The sequence below is a fragment of the Pecten maximus genome, chromosome 1, assembly GCF_902652985.1.
Source record: "Pecten maximus chromosome 1, xPecMax1.1, whole genome shotgun sequence".
NCBI classification, from domain to species: Eukaryota; Metazoa; Mollusca; class Bivalvia; order Pectinida; family Pectinidae; genus Pecten; species Pecten maximus.
Genome location: NC_047015.1, coordinates 30,561,537 through 30,586,133, shown reverse-complemented (window position 1 = coordinate 30,586,133; position 24,597 = coordinate 30,561,537). Strand labels below are relative to the sequence as shown.

The following is a 24,597-nucleotide window of genomic DNA, read 5'->3' as shown; positions in this document are numbered from 1 at the left end:
CTCCTACACGGGTTGGGCGGTGTTAGTGAACCATATCTATATTGAATACGGTAATATACCAGACAGTATTTAATGGTTGTACACAATCGTTTTTTAATTTCCAAGAAAAGCTTATCACATAAAAATCAATATGTTATTATGCATTAAAATGTTATATCGATATGATCGGTCAAACTGCTATGTCAATGTAACTTCTAAAACAAATTTGGTATAGCGTCTACGTCAGGACGTCCGTTTGGTTAAAGTTGGCCGCAGTTTCTATAATGGTCTACAGTTCAGGCAGACCATGTCATTTGACATGGATGATTATGTTGGGTCTAGCAAGGACGATATGCATTTAACTTTGGAAAAATAATTGAATTTTTATTGTTTTAACTTTGGACGCGTTTCGGACAATATGGATTGAATTTCTAGCAGTGATTTCATTTTACTTGTTTATCTATTATATATTTTTTTTTATATTTCTTACTCATTTTGGACTTTACTTTATTAACAATTATTACAAAGTCAAAGAATACTTTAATATCAAACAAAATGACATTAGATAGGGCCAGACAGGCGTGTTATACATCCGTTTGCGTTGCTCTTAATCCTATTACATGTACTACAGTGGTCAGGTTTACTTCCATGTCTTAATGAAATATGGTGTTTAGGAATGCACTTCACAAAATAATATTACATTTATTGTTAAAAGTTTAAGGTCAATTTTAGTAAAATATCCTAATTTTCATTTTTCTACGGTCATATTTACTGATAGATTTTGCTATACAAACATAAGGAATGTTTGTATCTTGCAAAGTACACTTCAGTTAGTTGCCTATTCTAGCTCCATATTGTATGTCAGATATAAAAGTATGTCAAAATAATAAAACAGTTCTATTGGTTTTGTCAGAAAGGTTTAATGTGTCAATTAGTGTTCTATGTATGTAAGTTAACTACTTGGCATTAGCAGATGTTAAAGCATTGCATAACATTTCTGTGTTGACTAACGTCCGATTTCACTACATAGATAATTGAATCAGGTGCTACAGATAACACTATCACCATCATAGTACCTGTGTTTCTGTGATTTTGAGTTAATCATTAAACACTAAATATATAGTAAAATGGTTATGAATACTTACGTTGGCATAGATCATACAACAATTTTGACTTGAATAGATCAATTTACTGGTTACTAATTTTGTCGACCTTCTCACTATAGCCAATCAATAAATATACTAAATCGTGTCACCAGAATGTAAAAAAAAAAACAAAAAAAAACGGAAAGGGGTGTTGACTTATGTAAAAAAAAAATGATATCTAAAATGTGTATATAAATGGTACTATTTTTCGTACTTGAGTTTGGATAAATATATTATTTCACGAAATTGAGCCATAGAGTTAAGCTAAAAATTTACACCGGACTATGAGTCATTGTATGTTTTGTTTTTCTTTTTTTTTCTTTTTAGAAATTCACTTATCAAAATGTGATCTTTATGTGACAAACTTAGCGATTCCCAATTTTCCTGAAATGTTCACCATCCTCAATAAACTAAAAATGGGCCTAACATTAAATATTCTATTATTTATATATTTAAACATACATATTCATTGTTCAATATTTACCTACATATTTAGGCTCACAATTTGCAGCAAATACTACTCTTGACAGCATACGACATTGCTTTGATAAATGACACCTTTTGTGGGCAGCACTGAGTAGGCCATAGCCAGACCCCTGGTACATATTAATCTCCTTCAAACTGTATCCCATGGATAAACTCTAAAGTTACTGCAAATACTAGCACCTAGTCAAATTGGTTCATGGGAAAAAATATGTTGTTCCTGTAACATGTCCTTTAAAAATGATAAACGGTGGCGGCGAAAAGATATCAAATGAATACATAGTGGATGAGACATGTTTCCTTTGTTAGCATGATATAGATTATATAGTTTACATTATCATGTTTTATTTTGGATCAATGAAAATAAAGCGTATTAAGATTTGGATTTCTAAATGAATACACGTACATATGTAGTTAATTGTCATTAATGAAGTAAACGAACGAGAACCAAAGACTAATGAGAAACAGGCTCGTCAAGATTTGATCATTCGGAATTATTGATGGTTCTGTTGTTATTGAATGTTAGTCTACAGTCCGATCACGATACTGGGTGACATAAAACAAATGTATACACAACGCCACTGGAGCACGTGACCTGTGTAGGTAATTACAAATCAATCTGTCCACTTCCGGTCGTCTGTGATTCCGTTGATAAATCGACAAAAACGTATTTGTTGGGTTTTTAATCTTTATACAATCTAAGCCCTCAACGTTTAGGGTCGCCTCCTTTTACTACCAATCAATGAGCTTCCTCTCATTTAAGGGTCCGGTAATCTCGTTATCAGACACGAGATTTCAGGAATGAACAGGACATAAATTGGCTTCAGTGTCGTAAAATCCGTCATCATCTTTATCTACAAAAATGTTCCGATTCGTCAGGTCCGTAAACTCATTTGTGATAGATTGTATCGGTAGGTATTGATTTCCTTCCGCCTCGGCGCATGCGTCTGATTTCAAATTTAGCAACAGGCATTAGATGACCAATCCATGCGGGAAATACTAAACAGATCTCATTACCAAAGATATTACAACATCCCCTACAGTCTGGGAGCGTTAATGGAGAGTTAACTAGTGTTTTTAATAAGCACTGGCGTTTTATTCAAGACTGCGTGTTGTAATTGCCTTATATACGCGATCTTTTCGTATTTCAATTAGACACATACCTGAACTAGTCATCAGTATATTTTTTGTAAACATATACAAACAAAAATATTCAATTCGTGTCCCAGAAATATTGCTCGTCATTATTGCACAAGAGACGTAAATGTAAACAATCATTTCTATATTTTCGAAAATCTGCAGTATTTTCTCTGTTTAAAAATAATCCAGTTACTCCGTCTCACGAAAGGTAATCGAAGCTAAATAGAATGACTGGTGGGTTTCAAATACATTTCGGAATACCCTCGGGACGTACCGTGGTAGATTGTTTGACTAGTTCTGTTTATTTCACGCTGCTGGTTAGGGGGCATGGCGGCAAATTAGAATTTCATTTCGGAATTGGGAAACAAATTGCATTAAGGAGACTGCTTAAAAATCGACAACTTTGTCATAGAAACACAAATGACAGACAACACTTCTGAGCGGTAATGGGACTGTGATGGTAGGGTTTCATTTCCATTTTCCACCGAAGTTCGGTAATTGGTGTGCAGGGGTTACAGTAGGGGTAGGAAATGTAATTATAACGCTTGATATAAAATGTAAGATAATTAAAATTTACGATAGGATTGAAGTGGTATATTTTGGTTGGCGTGTTTTAAACGGCAATACAAGGTAAAGTATCCATGTAAACTTGTCGGAATCAAACTAATATTTTGATAATTGTGGGCTAAATTTCCCCTTGCCAAGCCCCTTATTTTCGTGTTGTTTATTTGTCTGAACCCACATAACAAGAGACCGTCATTGGTAGGGGACACGTACACGCAGACACGATCTTGTCTTAATATAGATATTGCTAGCATAACATGTTTTTACTTGATTAGCTTAGAAAGTGTGACATAAAAATACAAAATAGTAGAAGGATTGTACAAAACAAACATATATCGCACCTTTCACTATAAATTAAGTAATTGATTTCGTATATAACGAAGTATATAACTGCATCATACAGCTGTTTCGTCCTTCTAGGACTCCTCATTAATGAGTATCGAAGGGCCGAAATTGTGGAAACAGGTCAGGAAAATTAGACAAAAAATGCCTAAACAATAGTGAAAATTCATAATGGGAGGGTCACAATGAATTATACATTTTAGTTTTAAAAGAATATAACCTATGTATAAAACGGAACCGATGTGTCCACTATTCGTGAGATTTTGAACGTGGTATGTAGGACAACGATAAACCTTTGTGAGTGTTCTTTTTACCAGAAGCTCCTAGGTGACTATCAGCATGCCATGTTGTATACACTATCCGTGCTGTATGGTGGATTCTATATATACCACTATAGATAAAAACAAATCCTAGATCTGTCTGTATAAGGTAGTCTATATCGATCGGAAATCATGTTCTCATGTATTCATGTCCAAGAGAATGAAGACTTGATAAGCGGAAATGAAATTGAAAGTCTTCTTAACTGAAGCTTAACATATCGGAGTAAACCGTGATTGTTGGATAGACAACGACACTTTCTAGGTATCTTTCGATAACTAACATATAAAACGCTCTAATTACAGTTGGTATGCTGTAGGGAATTGCTTCTTAAGCGCTTGTTTTGTGACATTTTATCGATTTGTATTTAACACTGGTATGTAAGAGTTTGTCATCAAATTATTGAGCTGAGAACATAATGCTGTCGTTCATAAGTATTTCACGTATATCGTAAGTTTTTGCAGATTTTTTAACACCCTCTCAATAGACGGGGTCATACAGGAGACCAACAGAAGAAAACATAAAAACAGACAAAAACGGTATATAAAGGAAAGGTAGGATAACTTTGATAGACATTAGAATGATTCTGGTTTATTCAATGTTCCCTTCGTTTGGTTTTGTATTGTTAAATGTCCTGTCAACATCTATGGTCATTTAAGGGCACCCTCCCCCCTTGTGTGAGCGATACATGCATGTTGTGTATGCGTGTGGTTTGGGATGCTGCAGTATCTTCGTGTATGTCTCCTAACATCGCGGAACTGATAGCGACTTTATAGTGCTATCTCAATGAAGCATACTGCCAAAGACACACACTTTGTTAGTTATAAATTCTTAACGGCCAAATAACATTAGAAAGGTCATTAGGGCCAAACAATGGCGAGAGAAAATAGACAAGAAAACCCCCAAAATCCAACGAAACATGTCAATGTAAATATAGATTGGTACACTCACGTATTGTTTAGAATAAAAAAGTGGCCATAGTTAACTAAATCTTGTGATACACACCAACGGGTTTCACATAGTTGAAAAGTTTGTATATGCTAACAGATTTGAGAAGAAGTTTAGACTTGCAATGCAGTGTTAAATGGAAACATTAAGAAAATGAAACTTGTTTAGAATGAAGAGAAAAAGATCCCTAAAAAGTAGCCTCCTACCATCCTGGAGTGGATGCAGCAGGTACAAATCTTCTCCTTACCTGCAGGGCAGTGCTTCATTTGGGACACGGAAGAAAACCTGCATGCCACGTTAAAATTCTTTGTAGTGGCACCGGTTCAAACTATACTCAGTATCTCAATTATCCAATATCAAGAAATGCGAAATTGATTAAATTATCTCTTTTTTCAGTTTTTGACACGTTCCCTGCCATTATATTCTGTCCTGCAGATAAGGCGTACCAGCTGCCCAAATTGCATGATCGTAAGAGAAAACCAAACTTGAGAACTTATATTTTCTCATCTTTCTAGCAACTTTGTTCTTCCTAATGTCTCCTTTGACAAAGTCTCTTAGAATAGCTGTTGAATGGATGTAAAACAATACAAAACAAAGCAAAACTTCTTTTTCTTAACATCTTATACTTTCTGATTCTCCTGAATTTCGGCCCCTAGCGTCAATGACGAGTCCCCCTTGCATCGCTCAGGAGTCCCCCTAATAACACTGACTAGATCCCCTCCCATGACTGACGAGTCCTTTGGCATCACTGACGAGACCCCTAGCATCACAGACGAGACCCCCTTAATTAGCATCGCGTTCATTTTTGACAAATATACACGGCACGTTTATTTCCTCATTGAATGTCAGTTTTCCGTAATGAATCATTAGCGCAAACATACCGCAGCTTCCCAAAACACACATGAGGCCGTCCTTAAATGACCTTAGCTGTTGATAGGATGTTACAAATAAAACTAATAAACCAAAACCTGTATCATTCACCTTTGAGACCATTCCGGATTGGTGAAAGTTTGTGTGCAAAGGTTACGAGATGTAAGATGACAGATGAGATGTTTAACAACGAAGTAGACAGTCACACTCCACTTCTACGAGAACCTTATACCTTGCGATCTGAGGCATTACAGTTGTACGTACTGTGCAGTAAGTCTCGACACTCAAAACAATCTACCGAAAGAACAATAATTTTGAACACTCCTTCCCGTCTGCCCCTTGAAAACCCTTTGAAAACGCTTTGAGGAGTCTTGGTGCCCGCCAGTGAATGATATTTATTGGTTCTATATCAGACTGATCTTCACTCTACCTTTCCCTTCTTACCCTTTTCCTCTCTTATAACCCGAAGACAAGGACCAGAGGAACCTACATGTGAATTTTGAGAAAGAGCCCTCCAATTATTTTTTTATGAAATAGCGATACAAACTTCAATTCTCAAAATCAAAGATGGCCGTCTGTCGCATATTTTGTTTTTGTGATCAAAAGCCTTCAATTGAATTGGAACAACTAGGGACCAAGGAAAACCTTACACATCAAGTTTGAGAAATATCCCTCCAGTACTTTCAAGAAACAGTGATAACAAATTTCAAATCTCAAAATCCAGGATAGCCCACTGTTGGTCATTTTGTTTTCCTGATCAAAAATCAAAATTAAATTGGCACAGCTAGGTCCCAACAGGAGCCTACACATGAAGAATTTTCAATTATCAAAATCAAAGGCACTCGCTTGTAGGTCATTTTGTTTTTCTAGATGAAAAATCTAAATTGAATTGGCATTACTGGGGAACAAGGGAAACCAGCACATGACGTTTGAGGAATATACCTGCATTCTGCAAAGGATTGTTAACTGACGAAATGACCATGGACCACGCACGCAGGGCGATTCGAATAGTCTACCATCTGATGAAGGTGGGCTAAAAAATCTGAAAATTTAATTTGGAATAACGTAATTATCTAGCGTCGTGATGAGAATTTTGTACCATTGAATTAACGCAGTATATCGTGGATAAAATTGTTTTCTGTCGACGTCTTACTACCGCTTCACTGAGCACCTGCTTTACTTTAATTTGGTATGACGTCGAGCAATTGTCAGTTTCGTGAAATTTAACATTTCTCCGCTCTCTCCTCGATGATTTTCTTGCATGCTGCGGGCTTACTTGGAAGAACAGACTGTTTCAGATGATGCTTGATGGAAAGGTCGCCTTGTTCCTGGTGTGATTAATACATTGCAAATAATTCACTGTAATCAACATCAAAAACACGCTAAAAGAAAAGAATTGAAAGTCTTTGCAACATTATTCCAGAATCGATAAGATACAAAGAAAACTTGGGCAGATACCATACCCCAGAGAACGGAAATTCTGGTCTGTGGTTTACACAGAGAATTTCAATAAGCCTGACTTTATTATCAGCTCTCCATTACTTGTAAGATTTTATAATGTCTTTTCAGACTAGATAGTATTCCCGGTGCTCAAATCCGTCTATTTTTTTCTATAACACGGATCAGGTTGCCAACGAGAAGAGTGACAAATTGGTTGTCGTCATCCCCCGTGCTAATATGGCCGCGTATAAACATATACTCTGACAAGATTTGTTGCTGGAAGCTAAACAACAAAATGAAAAATGTCCAGCAATGTGATTCTGACACGTTTCTGCAACCGCAATCTTTGCCTTTGATGATTTCTACATATTTCCCTAAGACTTGTTGAAATAGACATTGCGTCGTCAGGCCTTTATTGTATATCTCTTTCTAGGTCAAGTTTTCCAATCCGCATTGGCAAGGCACAGCCCTTGATTCAAGAACAAAGCAATTCAACGTTATATGGTTATGCTTACATTTAATCTTTCATGAAGAGCTTAGAATTGGTTCTGAAATGTCCATCGATTAAGCTGACAGCGAGACATGAAGGCTGTTGGTGCCTGAACAATACATCTCAAAGTCTGCCTCTCCAGTGTCACAATTTATTTTATTCAGATAAACGTGCCAGTATATCAACTGTTAAATATACCCGACATATAGATTGCACCAGATTGTGTCATAATAGCAACGCATCTGAAACCATATTTATAAATGCAAACTGTCAAAAATTTGACATTCTTAATTATCTCTTTAATATACAATGTCTTTATGATTTGATTTTTTACGTAGCCCAGGGAAAATGTATTCTCGCGTTGAAATTAATACCTTGGCGAGAACGATTGTCTATGAAGAGGAAGTCAGCCTTGATAGCATTGGAGAACCAGTTTGCCACTGAGCGAAAGTGACGTCAATGGGTAAGTTTCCCAATGACAGACACATGTAATCACGATTTAAACCATAAGTTCAATATTTACCCTATTATTCAAGGAGTCACTTCAAAGGATCTGATTAACATAAGATAAGCTACGACATTCATATGAAAATTTGCAATTTCGTTTTCTTTAAATCCCAGCATCAAGCCAAAAGATAAAGCCGCAAAATTCATGTTTCTCTCACTGATATTTCAATAAATATTATTTGGAATGTGTACTTTTTACATTTAATTTTCCTTGAAACTCTAGGAAATGTGGTATTTTAGCGAGTCCTATTTTCATGTACATTATATACATATATGAATAACTTTTTTAAGAGATGTTAGGTTATATGAAATAAGTTAAAACAGCCTTAAATTATCAATGATTTCTAAGAAAAATAAAATCAGGCAAGGGGTTTGATATGCATGTCTGGGTGGGAAGTAGAAGATTCACCCAAATGGGATATTATTAATCGCATTTTGAACAAGAAATGAATCCCCTCAACCATCATATGTTGTATGAAAAAGATTATGCTAGCTAACCAGGCTTGGACAGACATGATCCTGTAATAGATAAGTCACTTTCCGTTTTGTGATTCCAAGGGCGCGTGTCGTCTGCCTACCCAACACTTGGTGGACACTGCCACACAATTAGGGTCTAGATGGCAAGGTCGCAAGAATTAGGTCTTTGATATCGCATGTAAACGAAAGAAATACAGAAGTAATTCTGTAACAATTTCTAGCATTGATTTTACACAATTTTTATTTTTCTCTTGGCACTAACTATTGCTATCACAGAATTAACGGTTTTACCGAAATATTTAATCAAATATACATTAACCCTGTAATAAGTTTTATTTTATTTTCGTAATGCAGAACTGTTGAGTTGACTAGAAAGCGAATGTGCTGTCATCCTTTGTTTTTCTGTTCTGTTTTTAATCATTAGATATTTATAGTGCTACAACCAGATACATTCACGTCGGTGGGAATATTCGCAGGTACATATTTTCAAGAAAATTAGATTCACCTAAAAATACTCATTTACTCATTTACGTATCATTATCATGTTCATCGAGATTACACCAAACAAAATAAGTCAATAATTAACGCCGACAAGAAAATCGTCTTATTTCGATCTCGCCGAAAGTATGTTGTGATTCTCAAGGTTATATCATAGCTCTACCGATTTCAGCTAATCATTCCTAAATTGAGCCGAGGAACGAGAACGAAAGGAGACAAATGAAAATGAGTTTTTTGTGAGATAATATTGATTTACCATGAGCTCATAATAACTCAGCCATAGCTTTACCTGCGTAATTTTGGGCTAAACTTAATTCCATCTTCACTTGGAATAACAAACATTCAAGGTAAGGTATACTCTAATGTTAAGGCTTTTCAGAATCGTAAAAAAAGAGTGAATAGTTTCATGCTTCAAGTATACATTTGGTAATAGAGAAAAATAAATGTCAATTATGAATATTCCTGGTTCAGCAGGTAACGCGTAAGAATTGCACCATTGGGCAGGACGTTGGAATCTCATGTCCTATCTTCGGAAAATTGACGCGTAAAAAAATAAATGGAGACATTGTTGATGATCGATTATCAATTATATTATATTATAAGTCGGCGTCGTTTATTTGTTTGTTCGGGGCTAAGACAAATTTTATACAGTGTGTCGTGTACTGAAATAATGTTCTACTATAAACAAAATATCAAAATATGCCATGTGGTGGTTGTATGACTTTAGATTTATACAGATTTTTAATTTCCCTCGATGATTCTTGACATGTATTGCTGGCCTTAATGTTAATATTATAAAGAACAAATTATTTTATTTCAAGTTTTTAGATTTATTCGTGTTTTAAGAAAATATACACATATAAGGTCAGCTGTGTTGATTAGGGTATAAAAGAGCCTTATCATGCTTACACCATTAACAGAAATAGCTCTATCATATGTATAATAAATTATAAATATAATAGTCTGCAGACTGTTCTATAGGCAACTGTATACTATCCGGCAATCCAAAATTGTACATCAGAGAAATAACAAACAATGTCTATTAATTTGCAATTTCTTTCTCATTTACACTGTTTATCTTACAGACTGTTGGCGCTTGGACGTCCCCAAAGGATTCCTAGTCTAGACAAATGCTACTTATTAAAACTGGTCAAATGAGGCCGTGATCTACAAGCCCCGAACACCGCTATTTGTTTTGACATTGATATCATCAGAGGTTCGATAACCAAACTTATTATAATATTCACTCTCAAAGGATTCCACCCATGAGTCTTTTGATTGTGATGGAAGTATGTTTCAAGAAGATACCTCGATACCAGGTTTACATGGACTATAAAATATACCTACCTGGAAAATTAAACGTCTTTTTAATATTAGGCACTGTGCAAGGGGAAAAGTTGTCGTATTATACCAACGTTTGAATAAAAACCTTACGGGAATATTAATCTATCAGCGATTTTCCCCCTTATTTCTTTCAACTCAATGTCCATTTACGTATTTATAAGTATAATCGTTTTAGAAAAAAAATAGAATGAAATTTCAATGTTCGAAATTTTTATGTGGGTAAAACTATAGAGGTGTCTTCATCAAACATATAACTTTCAGTCTGACTTTTCTTCTTTTATACATCTGGATTTTATTTGTTGCAACTTACAAGAATAATTCGACATGCATCTGAGCAAAGGTCCTCGAGAGTCACCAGCTAAGCATCAACATTTTATTGTGTTTATGGTATGCTCGTAAGTGTCGTCTGTCTGTATAAAAGCTACACTCTGCTACAGATTAACATCCTTTCCTCGTTCCCGTAAACATGTTTTACCTCTCACCATAAAGTATATTACCAGTACATTGCGCCAGGGTCAAGCGTCCCAGTGACCTACGTAACGGTACACGCAATGCCTGACTATGTACGATAATTGTGCCCATTATATAACTATGGGCAACGGATTTAATTAATCAAATCCAAAGCCTCCGTCACATCTACTTCCGGATCGATTTATTATTCCGGAATACATATAAAACTCAACATACCACATTCTTGGTCGCAGTCTGGCATGATCAACTCCAATCCTTGTCACGGATAAACCGGAAATGACTCAATTTGAAATTTTATTATTCGATTTTAACGAAATGGCCGTCGCATCGATTATACGTCAGGGCTGATTTCCCTTGGTACCACTGTCACCATTGCTGGTGAGGACACGTGCTGGCGTGGGATTTGAGAGATTTTGTTGTGTTGTACGAGTTTTGGCAACAAAAAACAGTCCAATTATTTTGATTAACGTGTTTTTTTTTTGCTATTTCATTGCCGTTACGTTGTTACTGGCCACTGGTGAGAATGACAGCGAATGTGTACCTCACAGAGAACGCATTTATACCGAAAAAGAATCGCTACATGTATAATTCATGTGGAGAAAAACGGAAAGTATGAGCCATCAGGGAAAAATAAAGGTAAAGAAAGGGTAGAGAATGTTGGTATAGCGTGCTCTGTTGTTGTCAGTGGCGAAGTAAACATGGGTATTGCAAAGATTGACAAACTAAAATAATGTTCAACTCGAAATCAATAAAACGAGGTCATGTTATAAACGAAATAGTTTTATGTGGAGACACTTAAAAGTCCCGTTAATATCTATTGTCATTACAAAGAAAAATCTTCGCTCAATAGTTAATTATATATTCTGGTATTTACCCACATTCTTCGTGTCTTCACACAATCCTTCTATCTTCGCTACCATCATAACTAACGAAGATGCCGTCCATCGGAAAGTCATATCACTCAAACAGTCGATCACATTATCTCACATTCAATCAACAAACATTCCATCCTTCCAAAGATCAATATCAACCAGATAAGTAAATGACATGGTAAATGATCTGGAAAGTATGCCTGTGACAACGTTCCACTGTTGTAAATTTCACTTACTTCACTATTTGGTAAATGATTGCAGCATTCTGGACATGGTTTCCATCTGACAGAATTTCCATTAGTTTTAGCATATCTTCAGTTGTTATAATCAAATAGATGTACCATTGAACGCACGTATTTCCATTCTGATACATCACATTCACCACGATACGTGACTACATAATACTGATAGACAATTTCTGACGAAGACACAGCATGTTGCCTGGCTAGTTCATTAAATTATATTTTTATTCAATGAAAGCAACGACAATAGTTGGCGCCATCAATCCCAAAGCCGCACAGCATGCTGGGAAAGACCATTTCCGGTTCTGTCATTTTCTCGTCAATTCTACAATGGCGCCCTGCTCAGAGTTCAACAGCGTCACGTTCCTGTCGTCTGCCACATGCGTGCTTGTAAACGAAATAGCTTGTTTGCGACAAATGTACTTTATCAAGCCGTAAAGTGTATATACGAAAATGTTTGAATTTTTTTTGTTGAAGTCAATTTTATGGCATCCCAATTGCTATACAATTATTATTTTTCATATTGCTTCAAGTTTTGCTTTTGCATTCGGCTGGGTGTATTTTGATATCTAAATACTACCATATTAGCACCCCACGTCCTGTATTCTGTTAAAAAAAAAGAAGAAAAAAAAAGTATTCTGATAATTCTGATGAACCATACATTGTTTTCATAAATAGTAATTCTGAAATATTTTAAAAAGTTTCATAAAGTGTATACTTAGATTGTTTTACTACCACATGTACATCACATCTTAGTAATAATGAGGGGGAGGGGGGTCGGGTGTCACAATGGTAACACACTTGCCTTTCACCTAGGCGGCCGGGGGTGAAAAGATATAGGGTCACCTGCTTAACCACGGTGGTTGTCCCCGGGTTCTCCGGTTATACTTTTCATTTACATCTGAAATAAAAGTTTGTCAAATACATTAACAGCAAATGTGCAGACATTCCGGATACAGGGACAGACTATCCCCAATATGTAGTGGCACTCATGGGCATTGTGTGATCACATTAAAAGAAAACCCAGACTTAGTAGCACATAGTATATCTTACCTGGCCGTATTACACGGACAATCAACTACTAGTAACTAGTGCCCACCACCTACTTTAAAAGATGGACATAAGCAAAGAGCAGGATAGACTTTGTCTCAATAAAGGACAAAACTCATATTTTCTCACTTCTCATTGCCAATTTAATAGTGCTGATCAGTGAAATGAAAAAGGGATAATTCGTCATACTATGTATCAATTATTAAATTGCAAAACTTAGGTTTGCGTTAAAACCCTTTGGACCTCTTTTCGAAATTGTTTATATTAAATAAAATACGTTTTCCAGTACATTAAATTTACCATTGCTATAAGTGAGAATACTTAAACAAGCGTTGCTATATTTAAATTGTATGTACATTTCTCCAGGTGAAAGTGCAACGCAAGATGTCTCTTTCTAACTAATGTGGGTTTTGTGGCGTGGTTGTACTGGCGTGGTTGTACTGGCAATGTGTATCGGCCACCGACTAGCCGTAAAGTCTCCATTTACTGCTTGAATCATCTGATCTTTTACGTTACCATGTCTGTTGTCGCTTTTTTTCTGCGTACAGTAATTTAACTAATTAACAATTACCGTAACGTTGTATAGCTTCCAATTCATTCGCCACCGGTGCCTACACTCTAAATTAACTTCTAAGATGTCAGTCATAACAAGTTTCCTATATTTCACCTCCTGCATCACGCCGAAGTTGGAACTCTGATGTGATTGGTTTAAAATTCTTCTTAAGGGAAAATGAAAACAATGATCAGGGAGCAGATATACAGGCATGCATCCTAAATATTTGTCAGTGACATTGCTCTCCTCTCTTGAAGTCTCCTTGACAGTCCTGATACTGCGCCGACGTGTAATGTCGCTAATACATATTTATTTGAATTTTGGATTTCTAACTAGTGAGACAGGCATGTAAAGCATGCATACATGCCAAATGTATAGTCATTCAATTTAATGGGTGTTTACTGAAAACGTTCATTGATGAGTCAAATAGCAAAATAGTATGTTATGAACTCAAAGTATATGTCTGCATAATTTCTTTTTTTTAATAGCGATAATAACTTTGCCATGAGAACACATTAATAACGTAAGATACAGCATGCCATTGACTATTATCGCGATATTCTCCCTGGCAATGTTTGTTTGGTTTACTTTATTTTACGTCAACAGCTATTACCATCTAAGTACAGCCTCCCGCTGTGTACAATGTGCATGCGTGTCATGAGTGTGTGTGTTTTTCAGAAAAACATGTTGATCTGGAAATGCAAATGTCAAAATGGTATTGGATTTGTATTAAAGACAGTGCAAGTAATGCCTGGAGCTGTCAATTACGAAGCATATCATCGTAACAAATTAATGACCCGCTGCCTTTCTATTGGTCGTGGTGTTGCGTAAGGACATGTTCAACCAACGTTGGAACGTGACAGTCCATGCTATGGCCTAAATGACACATTGACAGTTTACGGTGGAATACAAAGGTTGAAAGCAATTAATTTCATGAAAGTACGAGTTGGGCATATAATTCAACCGCGAAATAACAAAACAAAAATAATTACTTTTATATTCATAACCCTATCTCAGTCTATCAAAATCGTTATCAATATCGAAAAATAACGGTGAACTACGGTAAAAATCATACATTATTTGTAATGTGTAATAGCAGACTAATAATTATATTATATGGTACAAGAAATGCATGCAAAAACAAGCACTTGCTAAAAGGGTTATTTTTAGTTTATTTGTTGCTATTTTGCAGAATTATGAAAGAGTGAATATCGAGGAAATAAGAGCCCATAATGATTAATGCAGTAGTGAACAGTATAGCTAGTTATATCGTCATATAAGTAACTACGTGGACATCCCAATCGATTCAGACTAGGGCAAATTCCCATGCTTCTCAAGGGTTTTAAAATCAATTGAAGCTATTGTAATCGATTATTCTGGCTACTGCGATACATGTCAATACAGAAACAAACTATAGTCTATTCTACTATATATAATGATTGTCTTGTGGAGTTAATTGATACTTCATACTTAAGAAACGCCAGTGGTCTCTTGTGATAAGAGATTTCCTCTCCGAAAGGCGACCGTTGCTATGAGTACATAGTTGTGAACTATAAGGGATCGTTAATACTCAAGCAGAGTATACGACCAAGGTGCATAGAAAATACACCAAAGTTTGACTGATAAACAAATAAGATTTAATAGATCGGCATTTCTGGTGTGCTGTTCAAATCGCCATTCGTCTGTCCGTAAACAAGCTTTAGTATCGCCATTTCTTGAGAGTATTGGAAGGATATGACTCAATCATCCCAAAATATGAAGATCTCCCCTGGTCTCAAGGTTTGCCCATTTGATTTTGAGGCTGGTCAGGAAATGAAATGGCCGACGGGCGGTCATCTTGGATTTTGAAAGTTGAAGTTTGTTATCGGTATTTTCCCAGGTAGTTTGTGTTAAGTCTCCTTGTGATAGGTAGGAACTTTTGCCGATTTATAGTACTACCTCACTTAAGCATACTGCCGAACACACCCAGAAGGAAACCCCACCCGGTCACATTATACTGACAACGGGCGAACAAGTCGTTCCACTCCTAATATGCTGAGCGCTAAGCAGGAGCAGCAACTACCATTTTTAAAGACTCGGGTATGTCTCGGCCAGGGGACAGAACCCAAAGCCTTCCTCACAGTGGTGAACGCTCAACTAAAGGCCAAAAGTGAGGCATTGTCAATGGAGACATTAGGAAGAAGAAAGTTGGTAAGAAAGAAGAGATTAGATAAGATCCCACATTCAGTAGCCTCTAACGATCATGCAAGGTACAATTCTTACGCCCTACATGCAGGACAGTATTGGTCCTCGAATATTGGTCCGTGACTGGTCAATTAAAAAGGACACTTGTGTGAGATCAGGATTAGCATGGAACATTGACATTGAAGATCACCAGTCAATAATAGTAGTAAAATATGTCCAGAGATTTAAAAAAAAAGTTTGTTATTGATTATTGTCATAGTACCTCGAATACGATACAAATCATTCTTTTACCATGATGATGAAATTGAAAGAGGCGGTTGGCAAGACTTTCACCATTTGAAGGATATGTGTTAATATGCGTTATTTTTATAAGCCTGTATTATGGTATGGCGTTGTCTGTCCGTCCGTCCGTCCGGCGTAAACTTTGGTTTGTCCTGCAAACTCCTCCTATATTTTCGATCGATCTATTTCAAACTTTGTATACTTTATGATCACGATATGAAATTGTGTCTTCCTGAAAAGAATTCTGATTATACCGTTTTTCTAAAGAAGTTATTCCCCTTTGTTTATTTCATTTTTTGATTTTTGTCAAACAATCTCCTACTTTTTCGACCGATTTATTTGAAACTTCGAATGTTTTACTGTCATGATGTTTAATTATTCCCCGAAAAAAACTTTATTGCTGTCAATTTCTGATGTTGAAGACCTGAGTGTTAATTTTCCTCAAACTGGCAGAAACTTTAATATTGATTTTTTGGTGAAAATGAGATTTATAGCATGCTAGATAGCCACACTTAAGGTGATGCAAATCTTATTTTAATATAAGATTGTATATAAAAATATATGGAGTTTGACGGGCGTATATTGTGCCACCCTGTGGTACTCCTGTTTTAATCTATTGGAATGTAAACACACAAACATGTATATATATATACATTGGAATGGTTTTGGTTTGGTTTATTTTGTTTAACGTCCTATTAACAGCTAAGGTCATTTAAGGACGGCCTCCCGTGTGTGCGACATGAATGCGTGTGGTGAGTGCGTATGTGTGTTTTGGGAGGCTGCGGTATGTTCGTGTTAAGTCTCCTTGTGATAGGCCGAAACTTTTGCCGATTTATAGTGCTACCTCACTGAAGCATACTGCCGAAGACACCCAGCAGCACACCCCATCCGGTCACATTATACTGACAACGGGCGAACCAGTCGTCCCACTCCTTGTATGCTGAGCGCTAAGCAGGAGCAGCAACTACCATTTTTAGAGACTCGGGTATGTCTCGGCCAGGGGACAGAACCCAAAGCCTTCCTCACAGAGGCGAACGCTCAACTAAAGGCCAAAAGTGAGGCATTGTCAAGGGAGACATTAGGAAGAATAAAGTTGTTCAGAAAGAAGAGAAAAGATAAGATCCCAAATTTAGTCGCCTCTTACGATCATGCAATGGGGGCAGCAGGTACAATGCTTACGCCCTACCTGCAGGGCAGCATTGGAATGGAATAACATTTACAAATGTATAATATATTTCTTATGTGAGTACAGATATACTTTCAGAATAAGATATAGCGTGTGAATCTTTGTGAAACTATGTACTATGTGGATTTGTAATTTTACAGTTGATTACTCGGTTACAAAAAAACAAGGACATGATCATCAATCACCCGAATCTGATATCTAAAATGTAATGCAATTGTCAAAATGTATCTACAAGGTACATCTGTAGCTTATAAAGATTTGTATACTATAGTTTTCGTTAATGTTTGTTTACAGTTGTTATCAGATTACTATGAGTCAATTGTGTCTAGAATGCATAGAACTGTAATATTAATATCAGACTTCCGATGATCCAAAGTCCCAAAAAACCTACGCCCAGTAACAATAAGTACAGTGTAATGCATCAAATTTAGGATAATCGCTGAAAACTAAAACATATCAAGTATTCATGCAAATTATTTGATCATAAACAAATCAAGCCATTCGTTTGTTGGTCTCTTTAATACTATTTTTTTCTTCATCTCTTCTTTCTGTGTTTTTTAAAACATGTATCTCTCTTTTCTCTTTATCACTTGTCAGCAGTCCGAGTGAAGTGTGTATTTTCCTATATGTGACCGTCGTACTGTCCGCACTTGCTTTTGGAGGCAAAAACATTTGTTTTTACTCTGCATAAAGTCTTTCCCTGCTCTTCACCTAATGCACCACATGCAGTGAAGCTGTGTTCACTCGCAGATAGACAAGTACAGACAAAGGTATTGGCGTGAATGATTTATTGTTTTAAGTAAATATTTATTTTTGGATAATTTTTTGTTTTTTGTTACATGTTTAAATATTAAACTTCAATAATCAAATTTCTTAATTAATGTTTCAAAACATCACATACAAGAATTTTTGAGTGAAGGTAAAGGGTGGGGAGGAGGGAGGTGAATTTTTTTGTTTTTCTATTTAAATTTTGACATGCTGCAGTGAAGATGAAGATGGGTTCTCGATCTTGGGCCCACGGCCTATTAAGACTCATTGACCAATGAAATTTAGTCTTGACCTTTTTCGTCAAAATGGCCTTGTATCTAGCCTTGACCCAAATAAGGAATGTTGAACCAAATTTCAGAATTCTAATAATTACGAAACGAAATAATTGTATTTGTTCAAAAATTCGTATATAAATACACTTTTATTTCATTGCCATTCTTTCAAACGCTTTGTTCAATCATGTCGGATTCCATACTATGTTCCAGTCGATCGCTGCTTAGTAAGCTCATCAACAATTCTGAGGTACCTGTATCTGGTAAAGACTCGATTGTCAGCTGCTGTTCATTAACTGATTGTATCGTGGGTTGGATATTGTCTACAGTAAACGCAGCAGCCGATTCTTCGTAAGCAAAGGAGAGGTAGGCACTGGGTGTTAGGCTAACATATATCCGAGATGATATGGTTGTAGGTACAGCAGCAAAAGTAGAGGCTTCCGGAGAGATGGAGGGTTACACGGTATAACCGGTAGTGAACGCTCTGTTGTTATGATTGCTAAAGGTACAGCAAAATGCGTAAACACTTCAGGAGAGGTTGAGAGGGGAATAGGGCAAGACAATGAGATTTGCTAGGATGTCGGACCATCTGTTGGCTGTGATGTGGAAGGACTCCTGTTAGGTAGCTGTGGGATTGAACGGGACTACCCGTTCTTGTTTGTGAACAAATTATCCTATGCCGTCTTAAATAACCCAGAAAAAACCTCATTATGTTATGTTGAGGGGATTTTGACCAAGATAGTCATAACACGCAGCGTTGAAGGCTGTACTTAACGATCCGAAAACGGACCCATCAAAGGGCTTGAGGATCTACGTAGTGTGGGGAGGGAGACATAGCATGGATATGTCATTTTCTTTAGCAAGAGATGAATTTCCATTAAAAAGAAATAATTAAACCATATACGGACATGTTTGTCTTGCCCTTCAATACGAACATTGGTGACATAGACTTGCCTGATGCATTCACGTGCTCCATTATGGCTTTATGTCATATAATTCACAGTACGCCGACAACAATTTCAGAATATAACCCGAAATGGCGAATGCCAAAACTTCTGCCCATCTCGCCTAGTTCCAAATTGATTAAGGTTGGAGGGAGACAATTAATGTTCCCAGATACTCTATGTACTTGCTTCGCCCTGCAGGTAGGGCATTAGAATTGTACCTGCTGCCCCCATTGCATGATCGTAAGAGGCGACTAAATTGGGGATCTCATCTTTTCTCTTCTTTCTTAATAACGTTCTTCTTCCTAATGTGTCCTTTGACAATGCCTCACTTTTTTGGACTTGAGTTGAGCGTTCGCCCCTGTGAGGAAGGTTTCGGGTTCTGTACCCTGGTCGAGACATACCAGAGTCTTTAGAAATGGTAATTTTTGCTTCTGCTTAGCGCTCAGCATATTAGAAGTGGAACGACTGGTTCGCCCGTTGTCAGTATAATGTGAGCCGGTGTGGTATCCAGCTGTGTGTGTTCGGCAGTATGCCTCAGTGAGGTTGCACTACAAATCGGCAAAAATTCCGGCCTATCACAAGGAGACTTCACACAACATACCGCAGCCGAAGGCTGTCCTTAAATGACCTTAGCTGTTGATAGGATGTTAAACAAATAAAACCGAACCAAACCAAATGACAGCAGCTGGGTTCAACATCCGCACTCTTCATGCAGACAGTTGTTCCGGACGGCGAATGTAAAGCTCTGGGTGTTGCCTCTGAACCCCTTCCCACCAGTGGTTGAAGGGAGCAACATTCTTAAAGGGGGTTACTCAGTAGCATTCAACGTTTCCACGATCTTATTTCCAATGGTGGTTGATAAAGCAGGTGGTCGGCAAAGCCGAAGATCAGACCTATAACGATGATTGACTCTTTATAATTATACTCCACTTCAGTCAACACGGTATATTTTCCATAGCCGTCTATATTAGCAATTTGGTTTAGTTTATGTATGGATCCATAACAGATTGCCTTCGTTTAGTGAATAAAAAAAAAATACTGAAACATTAAAAAAAAATTATTATTTAGAAGAACACAAAATTTTATTCGTGGAGTGAAAAAGAATAAAGCCTACTATGACAAATTTACATTGTCCATTGTCCGGTATAATGAGACTACCAGTAACAATTACCATATATTACCAGACAGCGGTTTGCATTCCCTCAATTATTTTCAATAAATGTATGTTTGTCAACGCATATACAATTTTGTCTTTCAGTGGTGTAGCTTTTATCATATCCGTATGACATACATAAGTTTTAATTAGCGGTTCAAGTCCCAAATCTCCCAGTCACTTTGAAAATGTCCTATGGCAAACGTTCGGATCACGTGAAATACAAAAATTCTGCATCAATTCCGTGCTATCACAAGGAGACAAACACGAACATACCGCAGCCTCCCAAAACACACTCGTGCATCTCGCACACAAGGGAGGCTGTCCTGAGATAACCTTAGCTGTTATGAGTTATACAATACTAAACGAAAGCAAAGCAAACCCTAATATCTCCTTGTCAATGCCTCCGTTTTGGCATTTAGTTAAGAGTTCGCCTCTGTGAGGAAGGCTTTGGGTCCTGTCCCCTGGCCGAGTTATACCGAAGTCTATACAATTGTAGTCAATTATCATGCTAAGCGCTTAACATTTTGGGATTGGGACAACTGGTTGGCTCTTTTAGCAGTACATTTCAGTGAAGCACTATACAGTCGGCATCAGTTTTGCGCTATTTTTACACGCATTCATTTTGCACACAAGTGAGTCAGTCATTTATTATACGATCATAAGGTAGCGGCAGCCATGGTTACGACAAATGCAGCCTTGGGATGCCGACTTCCTAATGACGCTTCGATATTCTCTGCAGAGGCCCATGTTATCTGCCTCACTCTCGAACACATTAAAACTTACAATGTAACGAGAGCAATTATCTATTCTGACTCTCTGTCTGTCTTACAGTCTTAGTAACAGAAATCTAGATGACATGTCTATTCGAAAAAAAACTGGTTCTACTGCATAGTCTCGCCTTAAATTTTCATATCTTATTTGCTGGGTTCCTGGTCATACCGGAAAACCTGGCAATGAAAAATCAGATCGCGCTGCAAAAGCGGCATTATCACTTCCACCAACTGATTTTAAACTTCATTTTACCGATTTTAGGTCGTTTGTTACTAGATTTGTATTATCACAGTGGCAAAATGAATGGAACCGATATGTAGACAATAAACTACACTCAATCCAAGGAAATATCGGCGAATGGTCTCCTTGCTACAGAGACAATCGAAGAGACGAGGTTGTTCTTGCCCGTCTTAGGATGGGCCATACATATAGAACGCATTCCTACTTATTGAAGCGTGAGGACCAGCCTCAGTGCATCGTGTGTAATGAACCATTTACCGTCAAACACTTTCTATTGGATTGCATTGATCTATAACTTGCAAGAGAGAGTTTTTACAACAGCATGGCAAGTCTCTCTGTTCGAGTCTGTCAGTATATACAAAATTTTGAACTATCCGAAAGTTATTATACAGTTATCAAATGGGTATGAGGGCGATAGTAATTTTGTCAGCCCCGAAGCAACAACTATTGCACGAGGGCTTTAGCCCGAGGGCAACAGTTGTTGATGAGGGGCTGACAAAATTACTATTGCCCGAACTACCACATTTGATAACTGTTTTATTATACCTATACGTTTTTTCTCAGGAAATGGCAAAACTCAAACAATAGGTTTATTCAACAACTAACAATATCTCAAATTTATGATCAGTCCATTCTGAAATTATTTCATTTTTGATAGTAATGCACATGAACAACTGAATTGTACACGTTAACCCCTTGATGAGGTACTCCTGAGTCATAACATGGTTCGCGATGAAACACCGACTTTGAGTTTTGATTATTTTCTGTTATATCATAGGAACCCTCATTTATTTTACTCAGAAGATCATTTACAGCATCATCATCCAGAAAGTCAATATGAGAAACATCGAATTCTGGGACATTTACATTTTTTGACAAGTGTTGAACGTCCGGATTGTTCTGTACTGTATTTTGTCTGCTCATAGAGTTAGTAGTACTTTCAGCTAATACTTTTGAAATGTCTTTTTTATTGTCGCTGAGTTTTGATGAGTAGGACTTTAAACTTCCTTCTCTTTTATGACCCGAAATTCCTATTATATGACGCGACTCAATTCCATGCTGGTCTAGATTAGTGATACATGTTGCTCTGATGCAGTGGTTAGTGTAAATCTCGGAAAGCGATGCCTGATGACTGATTTTGGACATTAATGAACATAAAGTGTTCTTTCCTAAAGGCACAGCATCATACCACACAGCAGATGATTCCGTTACATTTTTTTTCGGCCTTTGCCAAAAGTCGTCAATTTCAGGGTTTAACTTGCTTAGATATTTTTCAAAGGTAGCCACTGGGCATCTCTCATTGCCTGAAATATATTAAACAAAATTTGTTTAATACATGCAACTTGGCGTGTTATTGAATATGTGAAGTATTTACGATAACATTTGATCTTACATTTTACACCTGTTGAAACATTAATTTTGAAGATCATTTAAAAAGAATTCAATCGATCAAAAATAAGTTATTAAATTACCTGGTATTTCATACATCCTAGCCTGGCTGAAATGCTCGTTCTGTAAATCATCCCCTCTGTGATTTTTGGTTTGATGCTCTGTCTTCATTACCACGTACCTCTTTCCTTGTGAGTCAACTCGAATGACAAAGTCAGATTTTTTCAATGAACGTAGATTCTCTCTTCCTCTTTTACAAAAGAAGTACATAAACTCAAAAAATACTCTGTTTAATAGTCCAGAACTTGTACTGACATCAAAAACACCATGGTTGTACAGTTTGTCTAAATCCTCAGTTGTGATGGGCGGTTTATGTTTAGATTCCGACACTCCCAGCTTGGATATCCGAACAAGAACAGCCTTGAATACGTCATTTGCACTTTTAAAATCTGCATCATTTATGATGTCTTCATCTCGTTTTTTCACAAAATGTCTTTGTAAACCAAATCGGACACTAATCATTGACTTCTTGGCATAAAACTCACCATTAGCCTTTCGGATATCTTCGTTAAATTTTCTAAGAAATAGGTTAAAATCCGTTGTCGGTATCTCGTATAATGCTGAGATATCTGCGATGTTTGTGCTGGTATGAGAATCTGCTATATAGTTCTCCATTATCTTGACAGACGTTTGTATGACCCTTTTAGTGTTTTGGCTATCTCTGTCCGTTAATAATGACTCGATATCTACGTCTGTGGCGTTTTGAAAACGCGTGTGTTGATCCATGTTTGACAGTTTCGAGAGAGAAAACAAAATGTTAGGCTATCGTCTGCAACAACAAACAATCTGTGTCAATTAAGCGCTTGCATGTCGTTGTGTCTTCCAAACGTTCTGACGACGTTACAGCAGGGGTGTGACAGTTCGCCGTGTGACAGTTTGCCGTGTGACAGTTTTTTCGAACTGTCACACGGTGTGATAGTCCTGGAAACACGTGCGCAATCCTCTCGAGGCTGATAGTCAAATTATCACATTACTTTTATATAGAGAAAAAAACGTAAAGGTATAATAATGGTCTTTATCACAAGATTTGAGTAACCATAGCCACTTTTTGATTTTAAACTGATCGTGAGTGTACCAATATATATCTAAATTTTTAAAAGTTTCGTTTTTTTATGTCATTTTGTCGCGTGCCCATTTTGCTCGTAGTTTTAATCACTTTTTTTGGCCCTTATGACTTTTGTAGTGTTGATGGCCCGTTAAGCATTTTAACTAACTTTCACAGGTGTTTTATCATTTTTGTTTTGTTTCATGTCTTCACGCAACACTTCCCATGAATTGTCTACAGTTATTACTGATGTGATGACGCAAAAATATTTGTTATTTCATTTTTATATGATATATAATGACCGAGATTGTACCTCTATATTTCGCTGTGAGTGTTATTTCGACAGAGCCAGCACCGTCGGTGCCCATGAGATCCGTCTTTCTTATAGTTGTAATCGATTCCTTGGGGGCAATGATGACACACGAAGTCTGGTATTCATGAATTATTCATGAACCAAATCCAGTACATTGATTGGTTCCGGAGAAAATTGATACGCAAAATCTTACCAATAAGAAACATTTATTTTATATAGTCTTTGATTTCTTCGGCATGATGTATTATAAC

General features: G+C 36.9%; 1 protein-coding gene across 1 annotated transcript; it reads right to left on the bottom strand.

Moving 5' to 3' along the window:
• Positions 1–22,184: 22,184 nt before the first annotated feature.
• LOC117338811 lies at positions 22,185–23,913 on the bottom strand. The gene is made up of 2 exons (XM_033900201.1): positions 23,012–23,913; positions 22,185–22,843 (listed from the first exon to the last, which is right to left on the bottom strand). Exons 1-2 carry the CDS (start codon positions 23,712–23,714, stop codon positions 22,185–22,187), a joined length of 1,362 nt encoding a protein of 453 aa, XP_033756092.1. The 5' UTR covers positions 23,715–23,913.
• Between the last annotated feature and the right edge of the window lie 684 nt (positions 23,914–24,597).

Excerpts from the sequence above, each read along its gene's own strand:
- LOC117338811 (XM_033900201.1), bottom strand. The coding sequence starts at position 23,714 with ATGGATCAACACACGCGTTTTCAAAACGCCACAGACGTAGATATCGAG. Across the intron at positions 22,844-23,011 it reads TAGGATGTATGAAATACCAG|GCAATGAGAGATGCCCAGTG; the intron begins GTAATTTAATAA and ends AATATATTTCAG.